The following is a 27,982-nucleotide window of genomic DNA, read 5'->3' on the forward strand; positions in this document are numbered from 1 at the left end:
TTCTTGTTTCTGAAGCTGGTCTATCAGAAGCTTCTCCTGTTCCTGCAGATGAGCCATCTCCTCATGGCAACTATCTAATGCCTACACACACCCAAACACAACTGTATTGTTATATTTGTGAGGACTTCATTCATATTCCCTCATTCCATGATAAAATATACAAAGTCACATCACATTTTGGTGCTCACAGGTGAACAGTTAAGAGAAAAGTCAGACAAAGACTAAGAACTCACACCTTCTTTAGTTAACTGCCCCTAGTGCTGTTAAATCAGTGTGAAATTTAAATAGAAGCTGAGTTTAAACATGAGCAAGCGTGAGAAATACCATTTCTTTCATTACTTTTGCTGGAATTAGTCCCGTAACTTTGGGAAGACTCTAATATCCCTTTCAAAATAAAGTGAAAACCTACTTAACTAAAACATCAACCCTATACTGTACATGCAGATATATAATCAGTGACAACTATCATACATTTAGGTAGAGAATGACAACACATTCCAGCATGTGAAAAACTACAAATGAGCAGAGAAGAGAAATCAAAATGATTTGCCTTACTATTTAAATTCAAATTATTCACTATTCCAAAATGGTGAAGTTAACTTAACTTCTTTGCCCAGTACTTACACAGTGAGACTGAAAGCATGCTGTGATGAACATCAGTCCAGTGAGCAGCTGCAGTAGGCCTCCCATCTTTTCTCTGTTTAAATAGCACAGCAGTAATATAACAGAAGTCCAGAAAAGCAGACTTCTACTCCTATGTGTTCAGTTGTATCAGTTTGATTTTTGCCCAGCAGCATGTTAGATTTTCCCCACACCTGGGGCAGAGCAAAGCTGTGGCCAAGGAGAATCAGAAACTGATGAAATACCTGATTCTTTGCGGTCATAAATTAAACAAAATATGCAAGGAGTGTCTATGACAGACACGCATGTGCTGATACCATCCATACTTTTGAGAAAACCTTCTTTTTTTTGTCTTATAATCAAATAGGATAGAAAAGCATACAGAATATACAAAGTGTTACTTTGTATGGTTAACAGAAGTTAATGTGAGACAAACATAGTCTTGTACAAACATATGAATTTGATCTGAGGAGACAATGCCAAACCTTTCTACTTTTGTTCTGCCATCTGTCTTGACCTCTCTTTTGTCCTCCACTTGCCAGCTCTTTGATTTTCCCATATCTGAATGCCCTTGAGCTGGTATTCTCTTTGAGTGTCATGAAATTGCTTGAGTAGTCATTTTGTTGATGAGCAATATTGTACCATTTTAAATAAATGTTGCAAATAACTAAATGCCACAGAAGGTCAGCTCAAGCACAGAAGGACACAGAGCAGAAGGAGATATCCCTAAGGGTTACAAAGGAACTTCAGTGAATGATGTGGCTGTTACTGATTGTTCAAAATAAGAAAGATATGTCTGTGTAGGAAAGATAAACAAATGTAATACCTAAGTGGATGCAGTGTTAGTTACTAAAGCTGTAGGTTTTATGTGATATGTATGGCACTTGGTTGATTAGAAGTCTCACACAGTTGATATATGCTTTCGTTAATTTTCCCATTTTATACCAAGGGTTGGGTGAGAAGATTAACACCCTTATTATGTCTATACCATGGATCTAACAGATGCTTGGTCTTTACATGCAAGTATTTACTGTAGCTACAGCCAATAGCAAGGTAGCTCAGTATACCACAAAAACACACTTTTTGTGGTTCCCTGGGTGTTGTAGGTATTTCTGATCTGGTGAAGACCAAAATGAATTTAATTAGAAACTTTTAAAGCAGGGGACTGGGGGCTGGTTTTGGCTTTTGTGTAATCTCTTTAAAAGAATAATGTCACATTTTGAGAAATTCCCTTTCTGTTTTCTTATTAAGTTAGATGAGATGACCGACACTGCTCTCAGATTTGAACCCTCAGTACATTGCTGCAGCCAGCAGTAGTTTATCTTAGCTTAGCATAGAAATATGACTCAAGAATTCCTATGCTCCTTGCCAAGACATAATTCTTCACATAATAAACTATAAATACACAATTTGTTTTGATTACACCCAAGGTTCTGTACAGTTTAAATAAATAATGTATAACACATTGTAAAGGCTGTTTCTGTTTTAGCTAAGCTAAGCTAAGCTAACCAAGCGCATGACTGTACCTTCATATTTATGTACAAACACAAGAGTTGTATCAGCATTCTCATCCAACTCTAGGCAAGAAAGTGAATATGTGTATTTCACATTACTACAGAACAAATCCTTTGACAAAATATCAAAACAATCCTTGGGTTTAAAAGGAAATCGAGATGTGTCCTTTTACTTTTGTCAGATTAACACTGAAATCAGTTACAATGAATAAAGACAAGAATCTAGCAAATCCTACTTACAGTCAGTATATCTAACCTACTGTATATGTGGATACCTCCATCAGATCCTTAACCTAATAATGAGAAAAGAAATTTATTTATGTCAATGTGATCTTATTGTTGTGTGTGTGTGTGTGTGTGAACATTTAGAAATATTTTCCTTTAGCCTTATAAACCATTGATTACACCAGTACTTTTAGCCATTCCTTGGCTTTGGTGTATTATATACTGTGTTGTTTTATCCAGTCACTAATACAGTTGACAAAAGATGTGATTGCTTAACATTCTCTTGCAAGTTGGCCTCTGCTCCTGAAGTTGTTGCACTGATCAGTGATTCTAAACACACAAACAAAAACATACAAATTCAGCAAAACAACAAATAAAGGTCACTAATTTAAGATATTACATTTCAAAGCACGCCCAAAATAATAAATACCATAGTGCAATGTAGTTGTACAACATACAATATAAAAAATGTTAAATAACAAATTATCTAAACAAAACAATTAAAGGTCATGGCCGTATATGACTCAATGTATGTGGAATGAATAATAATTATAGGAGGAAAGGAAAGATATAACAATTTGTTACTATGTATGAGGAGGAAAGTGGGCAACAGGTCACGAGTGGATTAGAGTTGAGGAGCTGTGCGGCCTTAGAGACAAAGGTTGCCCTCCTTGGTCTCCAGAGGGGAGCCACTCAGATGCAGGGAACAGGACACAATAATTAAAGAACTGGTGCTGCAAGATATTTTAGCTACAAATGCTAAAACACTTTACCCTGTAAAAGAATTCCAGCTCTAACTGTGCTTGGATTCTGTTTTCTTGCCAGATAGCACAGTGCCAGAGCAGCCATCAAAATGTTGATAGGTTATTTTAAAAATGAGCTACCCTTTTTTAACCTGTTCCCTTCAGTCATACATAGTGAGTACTATTACCGTAGGATCAAAAATAATATTTACAATAATAGATGCCATCTGTACCATTATGTAAATTAGATTTCATATGATGGATGTCACTCCCATCCTCTCTGTGTGGTTATCACCTCCACATTGTATATTGAATCTCACCTTCATGACATGAGCGTCTCTTCTCCTTGTTACAGCTGTGTCAGCCTTTCCTAAACAGAAGAGAAAATAGAAGATAAGAGTTTTGTCAGTTTGGTCAAACAAATAGTGACTCATACCTGAATACTGAAACCACCACTGTCATTACCTGCTATTACTACTACCACCCCACAACTATTTATGTTGCTCTTCTAATACTGCAACTTGTAATAATACAAAAACAAAACATTACCTTTGATATCCACTGGTTTTGTCAGCTGTGAGGACTGTGGTTCATCTGGTTGAGCATCATCAGACTTCTTGTAGTAGTACTGTTGATCAGGGGGCCCAAACCTCTATATGCAAACACCGTCACAGAGAAATACACACACACACACACACACACACACACACACATACCATGCAGTTAGCCCTCTTGTACTGTAGCTGCCTGCTTGGTTAGATTGAACCATACTGACACATTGTGCCTGTTATAGTCCTAGTCCCAGACAATGACACACACAGACATAAAGAAGACTACTGCACCTTGTCAGGCCACATGAAGCTTATGAAGAGAATGATAGGAAGTCCAACAGTGAAGACGTAGACACTCCAGAGCCAGGGGTGCTGATGGGTGGCCAATAGCAGGCTCTCTATGATACCCCGCTGGAATACATATACACTTGATGTATAGAATTACATACCATAAAAACTACAGGAAGTATGCACATAGGTATTTAAATACATTTATATATCTGAGCATTAGGTGGGTATATGAATTTTGCTGCTGCATGGAGACTGAAGACGCAATTGCTGCTGCTTGGGGAAGCATAGTTTTTGCCAACACCGCTATTTATTTGTCTGTAGAATATATTTTAGTACTACTGATACGTTTCAGAAACATAAAGCTAAAAAAAAAAAATCAAACCTTTAAAAAGTATGATCTATTTGTTTGGATAACACCCTCTCCCCAATGTGTGTATGTTGAGTTTTGCATTAGTATTTTTTTCATCTATGTGTACATGTGTTGCCGCCAGTGACGTTTTTAAAAGGGGTTGCTAACAGTGATTAAAAGATTACATTTGTTAAAAATCCAGTGAAACCAATTCTTACCTGTGCTGCAGCAGATGCTGGAGCCACAGTAGCTAACAGCATCACACACAGCAACGCATAGCTGGTCTCCAAAACACTCTTTCACACGCACATACACAAAATGCCCACAGACACACATTAACAGTCAATACACTGTACACATGCACACACAGAAAACACAGTTGAGTAAGACCCCAGATAAGAACATGATCAAAGATCCTGAATGAGACGTGATGAAAGAGACGCAATGTTTTCTGTTGTAATCGATATTTATAGATTTATCATACCACAATCAGGTTATGGTGGTGAGATGAAGAAAGGGACAAAGAGGAAGACGAAACCAGACAGTGTTCTATGAAAGGCAAATAAAATCAGATGTAAGCAAAGAAACATGCAAAGAGGACAGCGGGAAGCAGAGCAGAACAAAAGAGAATACCACAAAAGAAATAGAAACAAATACAGACCAGTGGATTTCTACCTTTCTAACACGGTGCTTTCTCACAGTTTCCACGAGTTTCTTACTTCCTGATAATCGACAGTTGTCTGCTGGACTTTGGCCCGAAACCACTTGCTGACATGTTCCAGAGCATGAAGACAGCACATTAGAGGGGTTTGACATAGTTAATAATAACTTTCATACACAAACACATTCACACAGCCAATCAAACATTAGCTATACAGTCATACTGAAGGTATATCATATATCATGCTCGCAATAGTGGTCATTGTTAGGGTTAACACAATATTTACTTTAAGCTGATGAAGTAGAGTTTTTGAAGTTTGACAAAAAGCAAAAAGCATTTTAAAAACACAGTGTAAAACAGAAACAGATGGGTTTTTTAAAAAAAAGTTTTTTTATTATCTCCATAATCATTGCTTGTGTTATTTCATTTGCTTTTATTAAGGCTATAGCCTGAGAAAAGTTACAAATGACCTCTGTATAAAAACTAAACCTGCACCAGAAAATGGGCAGGAGTTTGACATTCCTATACATTAAACTAATTCTTTCATCAAAAACCTTTAGCGGTGTAACAGTATGAAGGACGTCAAGATTATGAGGGTGTATATGAGTTTTATTCCCATGGATTTGACAGAAATATTTATCAAATAGCTTGAGGTGTTCCTATACATAAATATAACAATCCACTGGGCTTTGTTGTGGAGTACAACATGGTCTAATGCATCTGGAACACACTTTCACACCTAATAGCAGATGGGCAGCATTCATAGAAATGCTCTGCCCCCTAGCGGATAAGTCCATAGGTGAGGACACTTGCTCAAACGCAAGTGAGATGGACAGTTTCCTGACCTAATACTGTTTCCATAGTAGTGTGATGTTTAACATCTGTGTAAACCTTTATGTGCAGTCTAAGTAATAATCTTTTTTTTTATTTGTAGTATTGACTGTCTTAATGTGTTTTAATTTTGTTTTATTTTTGTTGCAACTATGCAAGTTTAAGTTGCAATGTTAAACTGTATTCTCCACATCAAAAGTGTTTTACACATAAAGTTTAGTTAAAGTTAGTATTATAATGAATTCAACTTACACCTCTAGGTTGTTATTTTCCTTTAAAAACAGTTTCAAGAAAACTTTTTAAAAAGACAGATATTAAAGGTGGGGTTGGTGGTTCTTTTCAGAATCACCTTTTGTTACATATTTTTCCATCCTGATGGTAAGGAATATGTTAAATGCACTGAAAACATTAAAAAAAACTAATCAGTCATCTGTGGCGCAGCAGGGCTGAAAAAAGCTTGACCAATAATTTTACTCGGCAAGAGCAAAACCATTGGCTGGCCTACCTGCCTGTCAGCCAACCTGCTACTTGCATGCACTCTGCCCTTGCACAAGCCAAAAATCTCCCACAAAGCCAGACAGATGTGTTACTGCTCTGTTTTGCTAGCTAAAGCTAGCGAACTATGGCAGAGAAGGTACCCACAGTGGCTTCCATTCGCAACTGGACACTGTTGTTACAGGAAGGGCCTTCCTCTTTAAGACATATAGCCTCATAGATCATTTTGTTGTTGCGACCTGTGTGTGGCGTATGAGAGCAAGAAGACTGGAACAGACTGCTTTTACATGTAGCCACAGGTGGGGAAAATACCACGAGCAGTCTGCTCTATGTGTATAGATAGGATTGTAATGCAGTTAACTGGGCACCAAAGGCCACATGCAGTGTTCATGTTACCACAATGTTTGTGCTGTGCTTTGAATGGAGTTAGCTGGCCTCCCTCTTCACTTCTTCCCACCGGAAAAGTCCCAACTTCTAAGACTACCGTAGTTACCAGCTACGAGCCAGGGCTAAAGCAACTTAACCATGATCCAGAGATCCCCAACTACAGACTGGGGCTGCAGATCTAGTCGGGTAACACCATATTCAAGAAGGTTACAACTAAAAAGAAGTTGGATACCACAAGTAAAAGTAAAGTAAAACCATAATTAACACTGGTGTGGCTTTTTAACGATGGTGACAACAGAGAAAACAAAATGGGCAGAAAAGTGACGCCATGGTGGCCAGATTTCTGCTGGACAGGTAATTATCAGTTTTATTTGGTTTGGGGGAATTTATTGTTTTCCTGAACTCTGCAAAGTAGTAGTCAGGCAGTGCATGTTGCAGTGCATGTTGTGTTTTAAAGGAGTGGCTTTGGAGAGAAGTCAGAACAAAAGGGGGGGATTTATTCAGTTGACTACTTTCAAAATTGTGCTTCCTCTCGCTGTTTTTTCCAGAATCACCAACCCTACCTTTAAGACAAGCTCAAAATTAAATAAATATATGTGAAATTGATTTATGTCAGATCCTGAGCAGTTGACATTGAAAAAAATAGATATTAATAACATTTTTTTCTGTATTTTCATTTTTTTAAAAGTTACACCGTAGTGACAATAACGACACTGTATGCTGTTTGTACATATACTGTATCTCCATAGACAGTGTTTGTCCATCACAGCTGGATGTTGAGTTCACTGCGCACGCCATCACCACCAGAAACACTATCATTGCCCTCAGCATCTGACAGGAAGCCACTGCCTGTGAATACTGTGGTGACATTCTGTTCAAGGGCTGTGATTCGCTGTTTCATTCGAAGCTGGGAAGAGTTGAACTCACTCTGCAGACGGGCTAAACATGTCTGAAAACAATAGTATCATTAGGTTTTAACATTCTTATAATGACAATTTGGAACACAGGAGTAGTACCAACAGCAGCAGTTGTAGTAGTGAATTAACAGCACTGACCTGCAGCCGATCCAGACTGGTTTCCAGCCTCTCCACCTTCTCCTCGAGCTCTTCCCCTGCAGACACGTTTATCTCTTCCAGAAGTCCCTCCTTCTGCAGGATGTCCCTCCCCCTCTGCTCCAGCTGGGCCCTTGCATCAGGGAACTCCTGAAGTGCCTCCATCAGGTCTTGTTTGGAAAGGCAGAAGAGGTCTGAGTATCCCACACTGCGAATATTAGCTGTACGTCTGTTGCCCATCTTGCCGCCACTGATATTCAGGACACTGATCTCTCCGAAGCAGCTCCCTGCTGTCAGAACCGCTAACTGGGTGACTCCATCCTCCCCCACCACCGCCAGTCGGCCATCTTTAATTATATACATCTCCTTACCTACATCTCCCTTGAAACAAACAGAGAACATAAATCAGGACTTTTGACTACAATACGTTTAATGGAAAAGTACATTAACTGAAAGCTAGCTATAGCCAGGCACAGGCTAGCATATCATTGGCAGTTATGAAACTGTTTCCATAGAATTAAAGGTAACCTGTGAATTTTTGACCAATAGATATGGAGCAGTGCTTTCAACAAGATGGTCCATGTTTTGTTTGCAACAAGCTTGCACACATGGATGCACATGCACAGCAGAAATGCATAAAGAAGCACAGCAATGAGGCAAAAAAGGCAAGGAACAAGACTGCAAACTTGCAGGTAGAGTATGGCTGTAAATAAAGCATACAAAATATTTTTAAAACTGGCTGTCGTACAGTGCCAGAGTTCTGCAAACTACACAGTGTTGCTCATTCTAGGTATATTTCAAATGTTTCCAATAAGTTAATCTAGTTCCTGTGACCACTGACAATTAATCAATAGCAGTTAAATTTTACAAATGAAACTACTACAGTATCACAAACATCACATTTTTTAGTGCTAGTGGCTGAAATGAAATTGGGTAGAGCAGCTTTAAATACATAAAATGCAACAGCAGGAGCAATTGATAAAATGTCTTTCAACAGTATCAATAAAATACTGACCTTTCTGCAGATGTAGTCTCCAGGACTGAAAACTTGTGGTTGAAGTTTCAATACCAACTCTACAAGGAGGCCCGCCTCACAGTTCTGGAAAATACGCACCTATGTCCACACACACACATACATACATGTTTGAAGACTTTTCATGTACTCTAATGGTGGTACAAGAAAAAAAGGTCAATAAGAAATGCAACCACACATGACACTGTTTACCAACATCAACAAACATGTTAAATTTTGTTCACCAAACTTTGTGGTCCTATGTGTGTTTAAGCAGAACCCATGACAGCCTGGAGCAATGTGATTTCATGTAATATAGATGGAGTTAGGTCAGATGGTGTAAGTGTCGTTACCTTTTTCAATGTGTCCAGGTGAACATTAATAGCAATCTCTGCTCTCAGTTTATTGGGAAGGCTCCTCAGCACCTCCTGTTCATCTATTGTCTTCTGATTGGTCCAGAGGTAGTCAAACCAGCGGATGACGCGCTGCTCTAGCACCTTGCTGACATGTCTGAAGTGCATATAATGTTTCAAAGAATCTACGCGGCTTTGAAATGTTGCTCTAGTGGCATTCATGTTGGAGATCATGGATCCAACATTTCCCACAATGGATGCAAAAATCAGAACACCAACCTAGAATAGAAAAATACCAGAGTAAATTGTTTTGGATAGACTGGAAATCCTGGGATCCACATTGTATAGTATTTTTATGAATCAGTCAGTGTGAACATATCAGTCAATTGCCATTCTTATGGACTTACCATAAAGTCAAATATCAGGAACATATATTCCTCATCTCTAACAGGAGGGGGTGTCTCACCAATGGTAGTCAGTGTCAGAGTAGACCAGTACAGACAGTATATGTAACTTCTGGACAGTGAGCCAAACTCAGGATCAGATGCATTGGGATAAACCCAAGAATCGGAGCCTAGTCCCAGGAATTTAGAGAAGCTGTAATATACACAGGCATTCCAGTGAATGATCACCAGGATGTACAGAATCAGTTTACAGATGCGGAAGGCGTTGGGGTAGCCTGTTCGTGTTTCTGTACGTTCAAATAACTCAAACAGGCGTGACAGGCGCAGCAGCCTGTTGGATCGAAGAAGAGGCGTGTAGCTGACTCCAACAATCAAATATAAGAGATCGGTTGGAAGGATGGAGCATATGTCAAGTTTACACTGTAAGGTTCGAATGTAGGTTTCTCTCAGACGGCGCACATCTTTCACCATCAAGCCTTCATCCAAGAAACCTATAAATATATAAATTAATGAATGAATACATGTAGATGTCTCTCAGATGAGAAATGTATTATTAGTTAAAGTCTCGATTCAGGAAATCTGCACAAGCATATGCACAGGCAAACACAGTAATATACACATGCATTAGATTGCCATTAGAAAAGATGAGATCAGTATCATAATGTCCAGATGGTTCTGTGTTGAAACAGAAATTGAAAAATGAAAAATGAGTGTCATTATTTTCTGCACCTGTGTGGAGACGAACAACTATATCCAGGATATAGACTCCATCACAGGCGTAGTCCAGCACCAGCCACAGCAACACATTTCTCATTTGGAGCTCATCAAAGCAGGCTCTGCAGAAACACATACAAATGTGAACAAAAATCCTTTTGAGGTTCTAGATGAACATTTTGTCTTCAGACTGGAATGCAGTTGAAAACCATTAGGATGAAATGGCAACTGCTCTAAACACTAAACTACCCCATATTGCCGCTTTGTGGACTGAGCTTTATCATCTCCACCAGCATGTTGATTATGTTTATCAGGGACATGCATTTGTGTTGGTTCGGCAAGGACTTGTCATTTGCGGCTGTGTACTTGGATGAAGCATGTTGACCTTAGTCACAATAAAAGTTCCCAACCTGACAACTAGCAGAGTCCAGTTATAAAAAACAGCAGCACCAACCACCATCAGCCAGTGGTAGTATGCATCATCAGACGGGGATAAGACCGCAACTTTACAATACCTCCTCCTGAAAAAATGGGAAAAAGATAAAAACTGATATTTTGGTGTGAGTTGGTGTTTTAATACATGTGGTTTTTGCTTGTGTTTTCTTACATGCATCTGGATTGTCTGATTTCACTATCTACATCAGAGCCAGTGTGGCTGAATCTGCTGGGCGGGGCCTGTATATCCATGTGGGCGGGGCCTCTGAAACGTTCCAAGAAGGAATCCGGTCGCTCCGTCTCTTCAGCTAAACTCTTGTGAGCCCATTCTCTCAGGGTCATCACCATACTTACTATCCTGCATAGAGAGAATAGGCATATTAACACTTAAGATCAGAAGAGCCCAGTACCAAACAGTACTATAACAAATTGTTAAGGGTTTGGTCAAAAGTTTGTTATAATTCCCACACATGATTTGGAACTGTTTTCCTATAATACTCATTAACAAAGACTAGAAACATTTAATTTGGAAAGTGGATTTAAAAAGTAAAAGTAAAATCAAACTGTGGATTTAACAGCTGTCATACCTGGACAGAGCACCTCGCCCACGGAAGGAATTCTGGGAATTAATATCTCTCCTGTCGATGGCTGCCATTCTTTGAAGCTCTGAAGAAGTGTCATCACACATGGACTGTGCTCTACAGACATAAACCCACAAGCAGACACCACCAAAAAAAATTTAAAAATTCAGGCACTATTATCAACAACAACATAAACTCCTCTAAAACGGTGGGCATTAATATTTTTTATTAAATGAACTTGTCACAGAAACAGACAGCAAGGACAACATATTCTGGATATGACAACTAAAATGCTAAAGACAAAAAAGAGATGATTAAACTTGCATTGCTTCTTTGGTCACTTGAAGACACTGCAACAAGTCATAAATACAACACTAACCTTATAAAAATTAGTAAGCATATCTACACATTTACAGTGAGAAATACTATCATTAATTTGGAGTTAGTTTTCTATACACGGTCAATGCAATTAATAATAATAATAATAATACAAAATTTAATTTGCAAAACAATGTTGTCTCTTCTTGTAGGTCTGCTTTGGTTTCCACTATTGCTTGAGAGAAATACCTGTCTATTTAGACAGTAAATGCTCCAGCTATGCTCATTAATTAGTTGCAGGCTTTGCCTATATGGTGCTGGGTGGGTAGTATACCATGGGTTATTCAGAGCTTCTTTCCTGAAAATGACTGCATGCTATTTCTGGGGTTAATGAAAACCATGAGGCCGAGCTGGGGGATATTTCATTGTAGGTTTGTTGCTACGAGTGAATTATACCTCTCAAACCACAGTAATTTTTATTGCTAATATAAAATACAGATTTGTGCAGGTTGAAATATAAAATATAAATATGGTAAATACACAAAAGCATAAGTGTGTTTGTGTGTGTGTACCTGCTAAGAGTGCTGTCAGCTCGGTCACTGTCCTCCTCTGCCCATGTTTTCACAGACAGTCTGTGTGCATCTTGCCCTGGACCTGTCATACTACACATACACACCAAGAGTGAAAATTTTCATTTTTTTCATTACAGAAAGATCCAACACATTGCCATCACACAAATACAAATACACAAATAAAATATGAGCAGCAACATATTCATATTAAAAGAGATATAGAGGCTTGTGCAGACTGTCAAATACACACACAACTCTCTACTCAGTGAGAAAAGGAAGGTCATTCAGTATGAGGTCATCCAGTATCAGGCATCACCAGGGAAACCAGATGGCATAGCAACAAGCTGTATAGTAGTAATAAGAAATCATAAGTGGGAAATATAAAATGATAGACAAACCTGGTCAATTTCCTGATGTCCCAGTTCAGTTCACGTTTTAGTTTTGTTACTTCACATCTATTTATCTGTGCATCTACTGATGGATCTTTCTATCTAGCTGTATATAAAAATCCACAAGCCATTAATCGCACTGGACAGATGAACTGTCTAATGAAGGGATGGATGGATGGATGGATGCAACCAATAAAAGGAATGGTCACATGGTACTTGACAAAGGCATCGTTTCATTTGCAGATTGTGTGTGTGTGTGCGTGTGTGTGTGTTGCTTTTAACCAGCAAGCTCATCTGAATTCAAGAACCTTGTTTGAAGTGGCCTCTGAACTACAAGTGTGCCTTTGTGCACATATATTCTCCTGATTACCAAGAGAGAGGTTTTTTTATATGTACGCTTGCACGTGTGAGTTGACACAGTCTTATATTCCAGCTCTATTCAGAAAATGGATTTTAATCCAAAATATCAGGTTTGCTAATACAACATTATATCAAGGACAAGGAGTAAACATTTGAGATGACAGTTCATCCCATACTGTGGTGCACACACACGCACACACACACACACACACACACACACACATTAAACTTGCAGGGTAATACTGAGTGTTTGGGGGGGGTCGACTGTCAAACAGTTTACCAAATTAAACCCAGGTCACATCCAACAAGCTCAGTGGGTGCACTGCAACACTATTACAAATATTCATACCACTATAATGATGTGATGTCACATAATGGACTAATGCTCAAATCAGTTGTATATACAGTATATGTTATGTTAGCTCCAGCTGGAGATATCAGAAACATTTAAGAAGTTTGTTTGCATCTGGTTCTACTTGACAATGAACTGCTGTTTATCTGTTGTGACTACAAGATTAACACTAGGGATGACCACTTTTGAATAATACTGTGTGAACACTCAAGTTTTTTCCTTTATGCACAACCCCGTTACTGTCCACAGATACCCAGCACCACTGACTATATAAAAGATGGACACCTCACCTCCTCCATCCATGATAGTGGATGGGACATGAGTTATACTAAAAACTTAAAGTACTAATCAAATAAATGTTTCTCAGGGGTGATTTTTGTGGGTTTTGATACATATTATTGTGCTGTGTTTGCTGTGTCATGCGTGCTTTGTTTTTAATAAGTTATTTGATGATATTAAAAGGAGTGTATTTGGATTGATTTGACAGCTTTCATTGGCGGTCTGATACATCACTCAGCTACTTGGTCGCTACCGTGCAGATTCTGATTGCAAAATGCCAAAATGGCAGCCACCAAATTCACGATGTTTTGGCTTCACTTTTGCATAGTGGAGGGAAGTGGTGACACGTCATTCATATTTATATACAGTCAATGCCCAACACAAAATGGCCAAATGTTTGGATCTAGCCAGTGAACATAGAGAAACATTTAGCTTGCTGCTAAAAAGGTGGCTTTCTCCTTCACAAATTAGTGGAGACCAAAACAGAGCTAAAATATGTGGGATTTGCATCTACCAAGAGGCCAGCAACAGAACTCAAAACCCCTGAGACATGCTGCTTAGACTCTGGCTATCCCACACTGCCTCAGTAGCATAGTCTCAGGTGTGCAACTAACAGCTAGTCCTACATAATAGACCTAATAGTGGTCTGTATTTGCAACAGACGTGACAGTAAGCAACCTTCGCCATGCTAATTTTATTAGCTTGTTTCTCCCAAAGTGGCTAAAAATCAGTTAATTAATATTTAGGGAAATGAGAATATCTAGATCCATCTCATGTTACTGCCTTACACATACAATCCATATACTGTACGTATACAAGTCAAGTCAGGCTATGGGTAGCCTTGCAACTGTGGTTCAGGAGGGGGTCCGAGCAGGTCATCCACCAGTCCCAGGGTTGGCAGTTCAATTCCTGGCTCTTCCTGTCTTCATGTGGAAGTGTCCTTGGAAAAACACTTAAGCCCTCTACCTGGGCAGGCCAGTGCCTTGTAAATCCACCACCATCCAATAGGTGATTCAGTTAAGTTCTGATAGGGTAGAAAAGCGCTACATAAGTGCAGTCCATTTACCATTTAGCTTTGCATAAAGATTCAAAGCAAAATAGCTAGCCTGACTTTAAACCTAAATAAAAAATTACATATACCAGCAAAGCTCACTAACACACTGTATTTCATAGTTTAATTAGTAAGAGCCAGAAATGTATCAAACAATACCAACAAACAATATATGGAAAAATGCTTTTATTTAACATTGCTGATCTGATTGTAGAGACTGAAGTTTGGAAAAATTGCTAGCATGTAAAACAGTATTTTTTTTTAGCAGAACAAACACTTGATTGTATAGTGCTTTTGCTTTGAATAAAAGATAAAATGTAATTGTGGAATGTTAATCAGCAGCAACAAATCTGGACAAATTTTAAACTAAATGTAATATTTAACATTCATACAGGACTAGATAATCTGGTTCTTTTTCTGAAGTGAAGTCACATTGTCACCATGCTTGTTTAATCAGCAACAGCAGAGTTACTGAATTCAGATAACCTTTTCCTGTGTAGGAATCAGCACAGTGATTATAGAGGAGAAAGCACTGACTAGAGGTCACTGACGGTGTTCTCTTCTGTTTTGTTGAGGATGCACCAAGGCACCGGTAGTGCTGACATGTTACATTTCACATCCACACGTCCACATAGATTAACAAAATAGACTATTTTCCTTCTTGAGATTTGATTTTGAGGTTGTTATTCAGTATTCAGGGATTTATTACAAGATTTGGTAATGGATACAGTGATGAACTATAATATATTACAGGATCCTTAATGGATTTCTGCATGAATCAGAGTGGTTTTAAAGAATATAAAATTACATGTCTTTTAAGTTTTAAACAGTAGCTTTTTACATAGGTTGAATCTGATGAGTTTTTATCCTTTAAATCTCTTAAACAATGCAGGAGACCAGTTAAAATACCTCAACACATTACAACCATTTATCAGTTAGCAAGCTCCCTAAACTGCTGCTGAAAATGTCTTAAATACAAGAGTATATTAATGGAATTTAAAGAATTTTTTTTTAAGTATTTTGTTTTATGGTTTCTAGTGCGAATACAAACTGGTTTTAACACAATATAGCTTTAGTCAAATATTAATACAGGCTTATAGGAAAGGACAAAAGAACATTATGGCTTAAGTATAATAAATGCTCATACAGTAAAATAGCTAGCACTTTGGGTGATGCAGCAGCTGGTATACATGAGGCAGTGACACACAGGAAACTTTGAGGCAACAGTGTAATTAGGGACAAAGTTGGCTTTCATTAAACTCTCAGAGATTTTAATAAAGTACTGAGGAAAAACTACAAAAATCACTAACCCAAGCCTTTGCTTTCAGCAGGGCTGAGGAATGTTAAATGAATATATAGGTTTCCCATGTATTATAGCTTTTACATTTAAAGAAACAGGCTTATCCCTCATTAAGATCACAGGCAGACAGGAACCTATCCCAGCATGTACTGGCAAGACCCTGGGATCACCAGTCTAGACAAACACATTCAAGTTGGAAGCCTGAAAATATAGCTATGTTTACTCTTCTCATCCAACCAAAAAGACAAAGCAGGCACTCAGTACGTGTTTGAGTGAATGTATGGCTCCTTTAAACCTTCTTCATGCCTCTCCCCATCAGGCAGGCAAAGATGGTCATCACCATTTTGGGGTTGACCTCTACTAAGTCCTCAGGCAGAGCGTACACTTTTGCTCCGATCTTCCTCGCCATGGAAACTGCATATCTAGTACAGAAAAAGGTCATAGTTAGGGTCACTATGGCAACATATTAAGTCTATTAGTTTCTCCTTATGAATCCTATGTGTTGGTTCTATCTTTCTATTGTCTGTATTATTGTCTGTGATTTACTTCCATCTCTGTGGGCTTTGAAAGCTGCCACTGAAAATAGCTGCAAAGCTGTTTTCCAATCTTGAATCCAAGTTCAAATCAATTGTCTATGTTCTCTCATGTTTTGAGTTTGAGTTACATTTGTGTCAAAATCCTGTATATGTGATGAGACATTCTGAAAATAAAAATAGACCTTTTGCAATCACATAAATTATATCTTGTGCCATATTATTATTATTATTTATCTATTTATGTATTTATTTTTACTGTACCAAAACCCAGTGACTACCAATAAAAACACAAACACAGAGAGAAGCAGGTAGATAATTACTTAGCATTGTTCAGTTTGTCTTCGTCTGATAGGGTTCCTGTTCTAACCAGCTCAAAGTTCACACTGGTTGGCTGGATGGCATCAATGAGGTCCAGAACTGGAAGACTGGTACTAATTGCTTTGTCCTGCACAGAGAGACACACAGATAAAAGCATGCTTCACACAGACTTATATACAATGTAAACTCCTACTCCAACTTGTCTTTACCTGTTAATGTAATAATACAAAATTGCTTAAAAAATGGAATGTAATGGAAACCTGTTAGTCTATGTAGCTATTTTTGAGAGGGAAATCTCTCACAATAATAATAAATGAGTAAGAATTGTAGTGGCTAAAAATAAACAAGGTAACAGTATGTACTTCATATAGATATTATTTGTACTAGTTGTGTAAGGATGTAAGGCTGAGCCAAGTGTGTACGGAAGCTTGATCTGTTTCTGGCGCAGGCAAGAATATCTTGGGCTGTGTCCCCCTTGTTTAACCTATGGGTCAACATCCCGAGTGACTTCCTCCTCAGATAGGGAATGGATATACCGTAGCTGCAGCCTTATGTGAACTGTTCGTGTGCTCTGTTCAGGTTTAGAAAAAGGAAATGTGTGCTAGGTCAACCTAGAAGTTCATGTACTGGACATTTTTAGACTATGCTCGGAAGAAGGTGTGTGGGTAGCTGGCATGGGACTGTGTCTTCATGGCTCAGGCCATGGAGGGCTGTGTAAGTGCGAGCAGATAAAAAGCTGGGTTAGAGCAGAAGAGGAAAAAGAGAGAGAGAGAGAATGCTACTGGGACAGTAAACCGTGTACTTTTTGGGGACCCGGCCAGGGGGAGACTGAAAACCAACTCTGGGTTGACAGAATGATTGACTCGTGACCAACAACAACTGACTGGACTGACGCTTTTAACAATCTTCTTATGTAATGCTTTATCTATCACATTGCAGGAGGAGAGTCCCTGTTCTCTGTTTCCCTAACTACAAGATTATCTGTTTAAATACTACTCTATTCAGAATAATTGTAATATTAAATGATCCTTTAAATTAGGATGGTTTGTCTGAATTAATTTAGTCGGCATCACACTCTAGCCACGACAGAATCAAAACAAGTAAAACTCAGTTACCTTAAAACTTTTGATAGATGACTTTTTGCCAGCCTCAGTCAAAGTCTTGTTGACCCAGGAAACTATCAGATCATCTCCAGCAACTGCTCCATGTCCAAGATTTTCCAGAACATTTAATGTGTACCTGCATATAAAGGAGAGAATATATACAGATAGAGTATTCTAGGGTCTGATGTTTTCAAATATTATTGAAGGATTTTGCTAAATTAATGCTACATTTCTCATAAATCCTGTTGTTTTCAGTCACACAGAGGACTGATTTCCATGGGTGGAGCTGAGGGGGTGGCCAGGGGTGGCACCAGAGTCAAAATCTGATGCTTGTCAGTATTAATGAAAAACAATGACAAATTGTTGACTCAAACTAACATTTTCTTCTGGTTCAGCATGATATTTGCATTCATTATTTTGACTGTGTTGTTGTGGAGTGCTTGGCATGATCTGCCTCAGTGTGGTGGAGCCACTCTGCTCCCTGTCTGGGAGTAAATAAGGAACAAAGCCAGAGTTAGCTAAAGGAAGCACCACATATCTCATTTATACACATAATAGATTGTTAATAATGTGTGGTTTCTTATTTCATAGACCTAATGGTTTTATTTACTTTTTACATGTATTTCAAATGTGCCACCCCTTTCGGAGTCTGTGCCCCAGCCTGGCCAGCCCATCCAAAGTTTTATAGATCTGCCCCTGCTGACTTACCAGTGTTTCTGGGTGTGTTTGTTTTCTCTGTGGTTTCAGTGAAAGGGACAAACATGTCAGAAGCAATGTGACGCTGCCATAAGGTCTGACAGCCACACTGAGAGAACAGCGCCTTTTCCCTGTTGACTTTTTCCTCAGTGGTGTTGTCATTTCTTTGTGGTAATTTTTTTAACCTTTCAAAATTACTATGTAATAAGTTAAAGCTCCACTCTCAAGAATAAGTCACCTCCTCATCAGCTGCCACACCAGTGCCAGGGTTAGAGTTGCATTGCCATCATAGAGGTCCTGTCCGGCGATTCCCACCAGGGAAAAACCAGCTTTTTTCTTACCCAGCTCCACAGCATAGTTACAGTTTTCTATCTGTTGTACACACACACACACACACACACACACACACAACATTAGTATGTCTTAAGCTCAGTGTTTTGATAATAAAGCAGGTAAACAGGCTTATGTCCTCATTCGTTAATATTGGCTCCTATACCGTATGTAAAAGGAAGGAAAATTGAATGAAAAGTTAGATATGTACTGAAATTGTGTGTAATCATTAAAATCTAAATATCTTTTGAGTACAGAAACTTCTGTATCATTTAATTTCTTCTTCATGCATTGCAGGTTGCAGACCTGTTCTTGAAAGGACGCAGTGAAGTCTTTATTTTTACCTTTTTTAAATGCCCTCCTCCGACCCCTTTGAATGGAGGAAGGTTGACTTTGTTGTCCCAGTCTACTGGCACCTTAATCTTGTCATAAAGCTGAAGAATCACAATGGCATCCTGCAAATCACTGCATTAACACATATCACGAACATGTGAACAGATGCATGTATTTAAGCAGTGAAGTGTACATTGGTGTGGTTATAAACAGTAAAAATGATAACTACAGATGCATCTACAGTCATTTCAGACAGAGATAGACTGACCTGTAGATATAGTGAACATGTGGATTCACTCCGAGAGAGTTCATCCAGTTCCTAAATGTTCTCTCCTCTCTGGTCTCACCTAGACAGAGACAGTAAGAGAGACGTAAGCTTTGCAGACACAGGAGGCTTTTACTTGGGGACAAAGCTACTTCATATACAGTATGGACATGGATGTGTGTGAGTGTGTAAGAAAGAAATGTTTCATCCATGCTTACTTTCTAGATTCCAGTCTTGGTTCTCTGGTTTGGTGAGAGCCGGATGTTTGTTGAAGAGCGTGGCTATGAAGGCCATGTTGAGCTTTGCATTTCCACTCACGACATCAGTAGCAGTTACAAACTGTCGGCAGCCGAGGCGTTCGGCCTGTTTGAGCATACACTCAGCTCTCTTTGTGAGATCCTTCTCCTAGTCACACACACAGACAAACATACATTTACATTCTATTAGGAAAAGCAAGATCTGCCATCTGGGACACAGGACATTGTTTAAAAGTTTCCATATAATGAATGACATCGCACAACATCAAACAAATTCAAATTATCTATAGCATTTGAGTATGATTTTCTAACAGAGAACTTACTGCCTCAGTAATAAATCACCCTCATTTTCATGTAGAAGGCAGTCTTACTACTAGTGGGAAGACTAAATATTACCATAACTGAAAAAAACTAAGAAAAGATAAGACTAAGCTCTCTCATATTATAAAGACAACGCATGTGTGATTTGCTGTTTTACAATGTCTGTGGCATGAAAATTACTATGGGGGAACAAGAGAAGAGATTATAACCCTGCTTATATACAGTAACTCTACAGGAAGCAAGAAGAAAGTCTACAGGAAGTGAGCTTCCATTCAGCCTTTGATAGCCAAACAGAAAGCAGCTGGGACTGCATATTGAAATACACTTTGTTTCAAAGACATCCCCCATTGTGTGTGTGTGTGTGTGTGTGTGTGTATATGTGCTTATGCATTAAACTCTTAAACATATTAATAAAGTGAGGCCCAAATGTATTACTGATTTAAATTGTCTGACTAAAATTTGCATAAATAATAAGAATAGATAAGGTAAGCAACAGGGAGAAAGGAAAGCACTTAGCTGCCATAAGATGTAAGGTTGCATATTGTGGCTGTGGTGGTGTTTTTTTATCCACTCACGTATAGACCAGTCATATCAATCTCAACCCGAGGAACGTCATCTTTGCTGCCATCTGGAGCAATCTGCTCTAGCAGGTGGAAATATGCCTTGGAGTCCTGTTCAGAGAGGGAGAAGCACAAAAACATACAGGAGTGAGACATGACAAAACACCAAACCACACAGACATTTAGTCCTCACCACAACTGCAGGATTTATTCTCCTGAGTGGATTACACATGGGTTACATTGTGTTTTCTTTATGGGAGTCAAGCAATCACATGCTACATGTATTACCATAATTACAGTTACAGAGGTAAAACAGTAGGAGCTTTTCACAATTACCTTTATATCTGTGGAAAAATTTGTTATGGACATGCCAACTTTCTTTAAATGGAAATTGACCCATCGCAGCAGCAGCTCCTCAGGACTGAGTTTCTTCAAGTCTTCCAGGCTCTCGCCTTCCTCTAGCAATGCTGCAATAGCTGTACACAGAACGACAAAGTGTGACCATGGCTAGAATGAAAATGGGTGTTTGTATGAGAGATTGTCTGCATGTGTTGGTAAAAGCGTATAACTCTTTGTTCCAGTTTACTTTTATGCCACTAAGATTATCTGCATTTTGTGAAAATCTAATATGCATAAGGACATTGCTTTCAGTGTTTCAAACTTCCGTAACCACAAAGGTATTGTACATACCTTCATTGCGGCTCAGCTCTATATGAGCAAACAGTCCTATCTTGATAATCTGCCAGAGGAGTCCAAGCACCAGGTGAGGTTTTCCTTCCTTCAGATCTTGAGCTCCAATATTGACAACCTGGCAGCCGATGGCTGAGGCTGAATTCAATGCCAAATTCAAATTCTCCTGTTAGGAACAAATCAGTTTCATGTAGTTTCACAATAAAACACTGACTAAACACTAACCAACCTGTGTGGTGAACGCTGTGAGTTTCTTTTTATTGATGGTTCTCTCATCGATGGTGTCGGGAACAGAGAGGTTGATGAGTTTACTGCACAAACACATGAGAAAAACATATTGATACATAGAACTAATATAATGCCTAAAAACACACTTGAAAAGAGGTTAAAATCATAGACTATGTATAAAGATGGATGACAGCTCCCAGAAGTGAAGCCACACACATGACAAATGACCCATGGTGGGTGGTTGCAGTATAGGTCATAAACCCCGCCTTCTCTATTGTCCCTTTTCCACCTCCTGGTACCAGCTCAACTACAACAATTTGGCTTCACTTTTACACAATGGCAAGAAGTGGCTGGCTATTTTCATATACAGTCTATGGTTAAAATGACCAGATAAGTGTGAGGACCAGTGAAATTGAAGGTAAAATTTAAGAAAAATGTAAATTATAAAATACAGATCATTAAGTTACCAAAGCACAATGCCGTCTGCCACTGCTCTAAACAGAGCTTCAGTGTTGGGGTTGATGGGCAGGAAATGTTTACAGTCTGGATCCTTCTCCAAATGAGTGTTGATATAGTTGGCAAAGGCAAAGCGCTCCTGCTCTGAAATACAGTGATGTTAGTTGTCATACCACTTGTCTTGACTGTCAAAATCTACCAATGATATTGCCTTGGCTTGGTGGTCTTGATTACACTGGCTGATTACAGTTCTCTGGCTTTACTAACCAGAAATTGAATGTTGAGTTCCTTCACTAGAGATCTGGCTGGTGCCACCGATAGCTACGATGCCTTCTTTCTTGTTGAGAGCTTTTCTGAAACCCTGGGCCATGCGATCATCCTTCAGTTCCTGGAAAATCTAAATGTGCACACAAAAACACAGCAACATTTAGAGTTAGTCACCCTCTCGTTGTCACATAGTTGATTTCCCACTTCATGTGTTAGTTTGTCCTTTACCTATTAGTCACTAATCCCTGCAGTTAGTTACAGTAGAATTTTAGTCAAGACGCTTGTTTGTCAGTTGAATATCCTAACCACTAAGTTAGGACTTTATTACTCAACACTTAGTTGATAGTAAGCACATTTTTAGTAACTTTGTAAGTGTCCATTTAGTAAGTTAGTTGCTGAGTAGGTTAGTTAGTTACTGTTACCTACAGCTTTAAATTCTTCAAAGTTGATCTGACTGTCCTTGTCTTTGTCCAGCTTCTGAAGGAGTTCTCTGATCTGGTATCCAGGCAAAGGGCAGCCCACCTCACGGAAGAGGTTACTTAGTTCAGAGGCACAGATGTAGCCGTTACCATCCACATCTAGAGAGGTGGGTTGGAGGGAGGAGGAACAGAGACACAGAAGAAAAAAGCACAGTTTGAGCAATATCTGATTATCTTTCATTTTCATGCTGCTTTTCTCAGCTTCTGTTTGATACAATAGGTATCAGGATTCAGCCAATATGTTCATGACAAGTTTTACATTTGCTATTCTAAACACCAAGAATCTGATAGCACTAGATACTTGTATCATCAATGAGTACAATAGGTTCAACCCTGCATTATCTCAGTTTAGGCTTAGAGAGCTCAAAATTCGGACTTAAAGCTTGTATCACAAATTAGGGGTATGGTATTTGAGAGATGTAAACAATTATCCAGAAGATACATCTATTTGTGTTATGGGAAGTGTAGGATTCAGGATTTTTGGAATTAAACAAACAAGCAAGATATCGCAACTTCTGCAGCTATATTTTGGTTGTTTTTGTTCTCTGTCTTTCACAAGTGCCCAAACTTTACAAATTCTGCTACAAAAAGCTTTGCTGTACCCCTTTAATAATGCATTAATTAAAATAACACTATGTAGCAGCTTCAAAAATAAATAAAAATCTGACCAGTCTAGTAACTCTAGTCTTACAGCATATTGTCCAGACAGATTTGGGGAGAGATATTCAATAAATGGGCCTCAGTGGTCTTTAAAACAATTCAAAGGAACAATTCAGCATTTTGGGAAGTAACACCGACCAGCCACTTTACTAGGTACACCTGTACAATTGCATGCAATTCAATGCAAAACCTCCACCTTAACATCTGTGTTTATGAAGCTCAAAAAGCTTCATTTTTTGGTGCAATTGTCATAAATGTACAAATTCATGTATATATTTATTATTGAGGTCATAGTTAAAGGTGGTGTTGTACCGGTCTATGTTATACTTAGTACAGCTACATGCATGAGAGGATAAGAATATTAGGAGCTTCATAAACACAGATGTTAAGGTGGAAGTGTTACAATGAAGTGCATACAGTTGTACAGGTGTGCCTAATAAGGTGGCTGGCGAGTGCATATTGACTTGCTGCTTTACTAAGAATTAAATAAGATTGTTACCAGTCATGTCTGTTAGTTAATAACTCATGGACTTTGGGCTGCACAAGTATTGAAAAACAAGGCCACACACACACACACACTTTTACTCACCCACTTTCTTGAAGCCCTCTGTGATCTCCTCCATCTCCTCAGCACTGACCTTTGCTGACATATCGACACCTACAAAATAGTACAGTAGAACACAGGCAAATGATGAATTAAGGAGCTAAAAATATACAGTAAGATTAGTTAAAAGAGTCGTCATCTCTTCAGCTGTGGAAAATGCATATGACGAAATATGTACCTTTTACAGAATATACACCTCATCAGTAATGATCTGTTTTCAGTGTGGAAGATGTAACGTTTCTAAACACTGATAAATGATTCATACATTATCATCAAATTACCTGCTGGACCTTCATTTATTTAAAGCAAAAAAAGTAATTCAACTACTTTTGAGGTGATTGTTAGCCTGAGGCCATGTTAAAATGAATGTTAGTACTTCTCAAATAAGTAAGTCACCATTAAAATTTCTTAAAACTCTATTAGAGCATGTCAGTATCTGATACTGCTGCCACTTTGCATGCTGATGAAGTGCACATGCCTGAAAGGTCCATGCATTAAAATGGCCTTATGTAACTTTTCTTGAACAGCTGCCACTGTGGCCCCCTTATGGCAATGATGAGCTTACTAAAAACTCTAAAACTTGGTGTAACTGTAACACAAGAAGGAAAGAGTCAGCAAAGGTTTGCTTTGCCACCAGAAGCTACTGGTCATAAGGCTGTAACAGTAATACCTCTGAGCTTATTGAAATTAACAAGACAGTGTTTTATTGCTTATAGGAACAGGACTCGTTTTGTTAGAGGAAGATTGTGCTTAAAAAGCTTAATACTATTTTAATAAATCACTCATGAGCTAAGCTGATTGTACTGATTTATAATCATTCCTTTGGGTATAAAGACTAAAACAACATCTAAATGTGTTATGTAGACTGCTTCTGGTGTAATATGATTTGGTTAAAAAAACTGTATGACAAACTTTAAATGACAATTGTACTGCTTCTGTCCATATTATTTAACTATGGATAGACAAATAGCAACATCAAGCTACAGTATGAAGACAGTTCTGGCCCAAATCCAATGGAGGTCAATGGCATCGCCTTTGGCCACTCAAAGCATGTCCACAAACATCAACAGCAATGTTTATTTCCAAAGATAACATCTTAGGTTTTCAGGTCATCTACAGACCCACACTATGAACAGCCAATTATTTTCTGACAAATCTAAATGTCACCTGTCTCTCTTTATCTGTACTTTGCTCAAAACTTCCCCAAATCAAACCTAATGTTTCCTAAAGGTTATTTCCTGCTTGAAACTACAGTATGTTAAACTTAGGGAAAGCTGATCCTTAAAAGGTGTGGTTGAGTTTATTTGTTTCAGCATGTGTATCTCTTCAGTACCAGATGAATCCTTTTAGATGTAACTGGGATTAGGCGTTCAATAGAAAGAAGCTGAACTAACTTGGTAGCTGCATCCTATAACATGTCAGATAATGTTAAAGGAAATATTAGCCTTGATATACTGGCCAGTATTAAATTAGCCTGCATGAGAGAGAACTTTCTGCTGCAGAGAGCAGAGCCCTGCTAGCCAGGACTAGTAGGTATGGCAACCTGCTCTTTTGCATCCATAGACAATTAATACAAGCCTAGGAAGTCAAATCAGGCAGTTAGCCTGCAACGCATCCAACTCCAAGCAGCACAGTGGTAAAGAGATCTGATCCTTTCACAGCTGTTGAGACATCCATTGAATAATCTTACTTTAAAGGAATAAATGATGTTTTGTTGAGTCGTCCACCTGTGACACTGAGGCAACATAAGATTTTACAGAGACATTAGACAAAATCTCTCATTCTGTGTCACATCACTGGCAAATCAGGAGGCTAATCTTCAGAGCTAACATGCAAATAGTGGTTACATAGTTGGACAGACCCACAAAAACAGGCAATAAGAAGGCCACAAATGTCTCCACAAACATTTGAAATAAAACTGTTTGTTTCAGACTCTGCAAAACAAAAACAAAAAAAAAACTGATGGTGCATTGCCCATACCTCTGTCGCTTATTTATCCTAATTTCAGTCATGAATGGAGAATCATACAACTTAATGCAAAACACGCCTTTATACACAATAAACCGACAGTATCCTCCTCATGACAGCATGGACCTCTAACAGAGGTCTTAAAAGAGTGATTACTGATTCACCAACCTGAGAAAACAGTGTGCAGGCATTTTAGAAGCAGTTGTCAGTCTGTTTCCTGTGCATAGGAAATGCACTGTATTCAAAGGCATTATTGTGTTTGCCGGTTTTGCAAACATCAGCATTATAACTTTATAACAGTGTGAATTAACTGTTGATGCAGAATGGTTGAAAAACATACACTTTTACTGCCACCAGATGTCACTGCTCCAGGGAGAGCAGACTATTTTAATGGCATTTAAGGTATCAAATCATAAAAATGGGTTAATAAATGACATATCATTATACACATGTTTAGGAAATACTGATGAGACATTAAACACAGCTTTTAATTGATCTTTTGCTAAAATTAACATGGCATGGTCAAAACAGCACTCAATTCTGGGATGTCACACTGAATCCGCATCTGCTTTTCCCTGTAACAAACAGTACTGAAAAGACCAAACTTCAACCAAGCCTGGCTGGTCTAACACTGAGTCAGTGACACTGTGTTGTCCAGATGCTATTTGTCATCCAGATGTTGAAGGATCCATACATATGACAATAACCTATTGTACAGCAGCTGATGGACCCCCTCACAGAAAGACGATGCTGTCAGTCATCATTCACCCTGTGCTGCTGCAGTCTGCATTTCTAACATTCATTAAAAACAAACAATAAACCTCCAGTTACATGTGCTTGAATACAACCAGTGTTAGCTGAGCTGCAAATTTTATATTATAGGCTGCAAGCAATGGCTGCAGAAAACTAGTGAAGTGTAGACATACTCTATGTATTACGCATCTGTTTTCTTTATTTTAGTGCTTCATTTGCTTATTCTCCATGATATATCACAGCCTAATTTTTTAATGTCAATACTTTTAGCTTACTCATATTACTGTAAACACTGCAGTATTAACTGGACCTATGTGAGGGGATAAATATGTATTTCAAGGGTCCAAACTAGCGGTTGATGATATATAGGATTCAGGTAACATATAAAATTAAATTATAAGATAGCATACCCTGAAAAATATAATTTTGCTGAATTATCCTATTTCCTCCCCTGCTCCTGAAATAACACAAGACTTCTCCTGAGTCATGAGAAAACGCCCTAAAACGGTGCTTCCTCTTACCTGAAGTCCGCTAGAGCAATTCAGAAAGAATCCCCGTTCGGCCTGTCTCTGCTCCTCCGTCCCGTTTTCTACAGCTGACACCGCCCGGTAAGAGGAACCGCTCCGCCCTTCCGCGCCACTCCTCTCTCTCAAACCAACCCTTCGCTGATTTCCTCTTGTCTCTATTGCAGACTGGTATAAAAGTCGGGTATTTAAAAGTACAGTATGCTATAAGAGAACAATAGTGTGGCGACCCTGACCGGGCGCCGATGTTCATGTGTTTTGTTGTGTGCAAATGGGTTTGACACTGATGTTGAAAGCTGTGCATGTATTGGTTACCGTTGTTTCGGTGAAATACCCGCGCTGTTCTGTCCAATGTGGGGTTTGGGGAGGAACCAGTACGGGAGAGTATAAGAGGGGTAACAGGTGGGTGTCAGGGTGATCGCAGTTGGCTCGGAACATGGAATTCCCTGAGGGAGTGTTGCTACTGCTTTCTTTTTCTGCTATCTTCTTTTTCCTGTGAGCATACGGTGCCAGGTATATCGCAGTTTCATTTTGCATTCTTATTCTGTTCAATAAAAGCCAAGAAAAGACAGAGAAGGTGTTCTCCTCAATGTCAGCCTAGGTGCCAGCACACAGCTGGATAGTTAGATGTCACAATTTCGGATAGGGTCAGGCCAGCTCCGCTCATCCGAACCAGTGGAGCACCACAGTATTCTTGTAGGAAAACGTTACTTTGATATTGTTAAATTTTACATTAATATATTTGATGATAATTATTACTGATTTATTAAAAATGTGCAAAACCTCCAGTCTCA

At 38.7% G+C, this 27,982-nt stretch overlaps 3 protein-coding genes and 1 long non-coding RNA gene across 5 annotated transcripts; all 4 read right to left on the reverse strand.

The window, feature by feature from the left end:
• Nucleotides 1–6: 6 nt before the first annotated feature.
• On the reverse strand, nucleotides 7–1,170 carry LOC109957588 (uncharacterized). The gene is made up of 3 exons (XR_002274570.1): nucleotides 1,107–1,170; nucleotides 625–697; nucleotides 7–81 (listed from the first exon to the last, which is right to left on the reverse strand). It is a non-coding gene; the product is annotated as an uncharacterized LOC109957588 (long non-coding RNA).
• Nucleotides 1,171–2,104: 934 nt separating this feature from the next.
• LOC109957504 (calnexin-like) lies at nucleotides 2,105–5,094 on the reverse strand. Its single transcript, XM_020595410.1, has 6 exons — nucleotides 5,014–5,094; nucleotides 4,513–4,590; nucleotides 3,946–4,065; nucleotides 3,653–3,755; nucleotides 3,424–3,473; nucleotides 2,105–2,690 (listed from the first exon to the last, which is right to left on the reverse strand). The coding sequence occupies exons 1-6, from the start codon at nucleotides 5,092–5,094 to the stop codon at nucleotides 2,682–2,684; spliced, it is 441 nt and encodes a 146-aa protein (XP_020451066.1). The 3' UTR covers nucleotides 2,105–2,681.
• LOC109957481 (cyclic nucleotide-gated cation channel-like) lies at nucleotides 5,019–12,612 on the reverse strand. Of its 2 annotated transcripts, XM_020595377.1 has the most exons (12): nucleotides 12,508–12,612; nucleotides 12,110–12,199; nucleotides 11,226–11,336; nucleotides 10,811–10,996; nucleotides 10,614–10,724; nucleotides 10,219–10,325; nucleotides 9,493–9,980; nucleotides 9,086–9,364; nucleotides 8,736–8,834; nucleotides 7,724–8,101; nucleotides 7,399–7,617; nucleotides 5,019–5,062 (listed from the first exon to the last, which is right to left on the reverse strand). In XM_020595377.1, exons 2-11 carry the CDS (start codon nucleotides 12,196–12,198, stop codon nucleotides 7,432–7,434), a joined length of 2,034 nt encoding a protein of 677 aa, XP_020451033.1. In that variant the 5' UTR covers nucleotide 12,199; nucleotides 12,508–12,612; the 3' UTR covers nucleotides 5,019–5,062; nucleotides 7,399–7,431. The 2 variants fall into 2 exon arrangements, with proteins under 2 accessions (XP_020451033.1, XP_020451032.1); XM_020595376.1 differs by lacking the exon at nucleotides 5,019–5,062 and having other exon boundaries at nucleotides 6,998–7,617.
• A 2,264-nt stretch (nucleotides 12,613–14,876) lies between these two features.
• LOC109957537 (plastin-2-like) lies at nucleotides 14,877–27,780 on the reverse strand. Its single transcript, XM_020595485.1, has 17 exons — nucleotides 27,504–27,780; nucleotides 27,186–27,356; nucleotides 23,929–23,997; nucleotides 22,627–22,778; nucleotides 22,201–22,330; nucleotides 21,945–22,077; nucleotides 21,479–21,560; nucleotides 21,250–21,415; nucleotides 20,896–21,035; nucleotides 20,575–20,670; nucleotides 19,640–19,826; nucleotides 19,425–19,503; nucleotides 19,168–19,288; nucleotides 18,732–18,865; nucleotides 17,810–17,933; nucleotides 16,697–16,821; nucleotides 14,877–16,262 (listed from the first exon to the last, which is right to left on the reverse strand). Exons 3-17 carry the CDS (start codon nucleotides 23,987–23,989, stop codon nucleotides 16,130–16,132), a joined length of 1,863 nt encoding a protein of 620 aa, XP_020451141.1. The 5' UTR covers nucleotides 23,990–23,997; nucleotides 27,186–27,356; nucleotides 27,504–27,780; the 3' UTR covers nucleotides 14,877–16,129.
• Between the last annotated feature and the right edge of the window lie 202 nt (nucleotides 27,781–27,982).

The sequence above is a fragment of the Monopterus albus genome, unplaced genomic scaffold, assembly GCF_001952655.1.
Source record: "Monopterus albus unplaced genomic scaffold, M_albus_1.0 scaffold27.1, whole genome shotgun sequence".
Taxonomy (NCBI): Eukaryota; Metazoa; Chordata; class Actinopteri; order Synbranchiformes; family Synbranchidae; genus Monopterus; species Monopterus albus.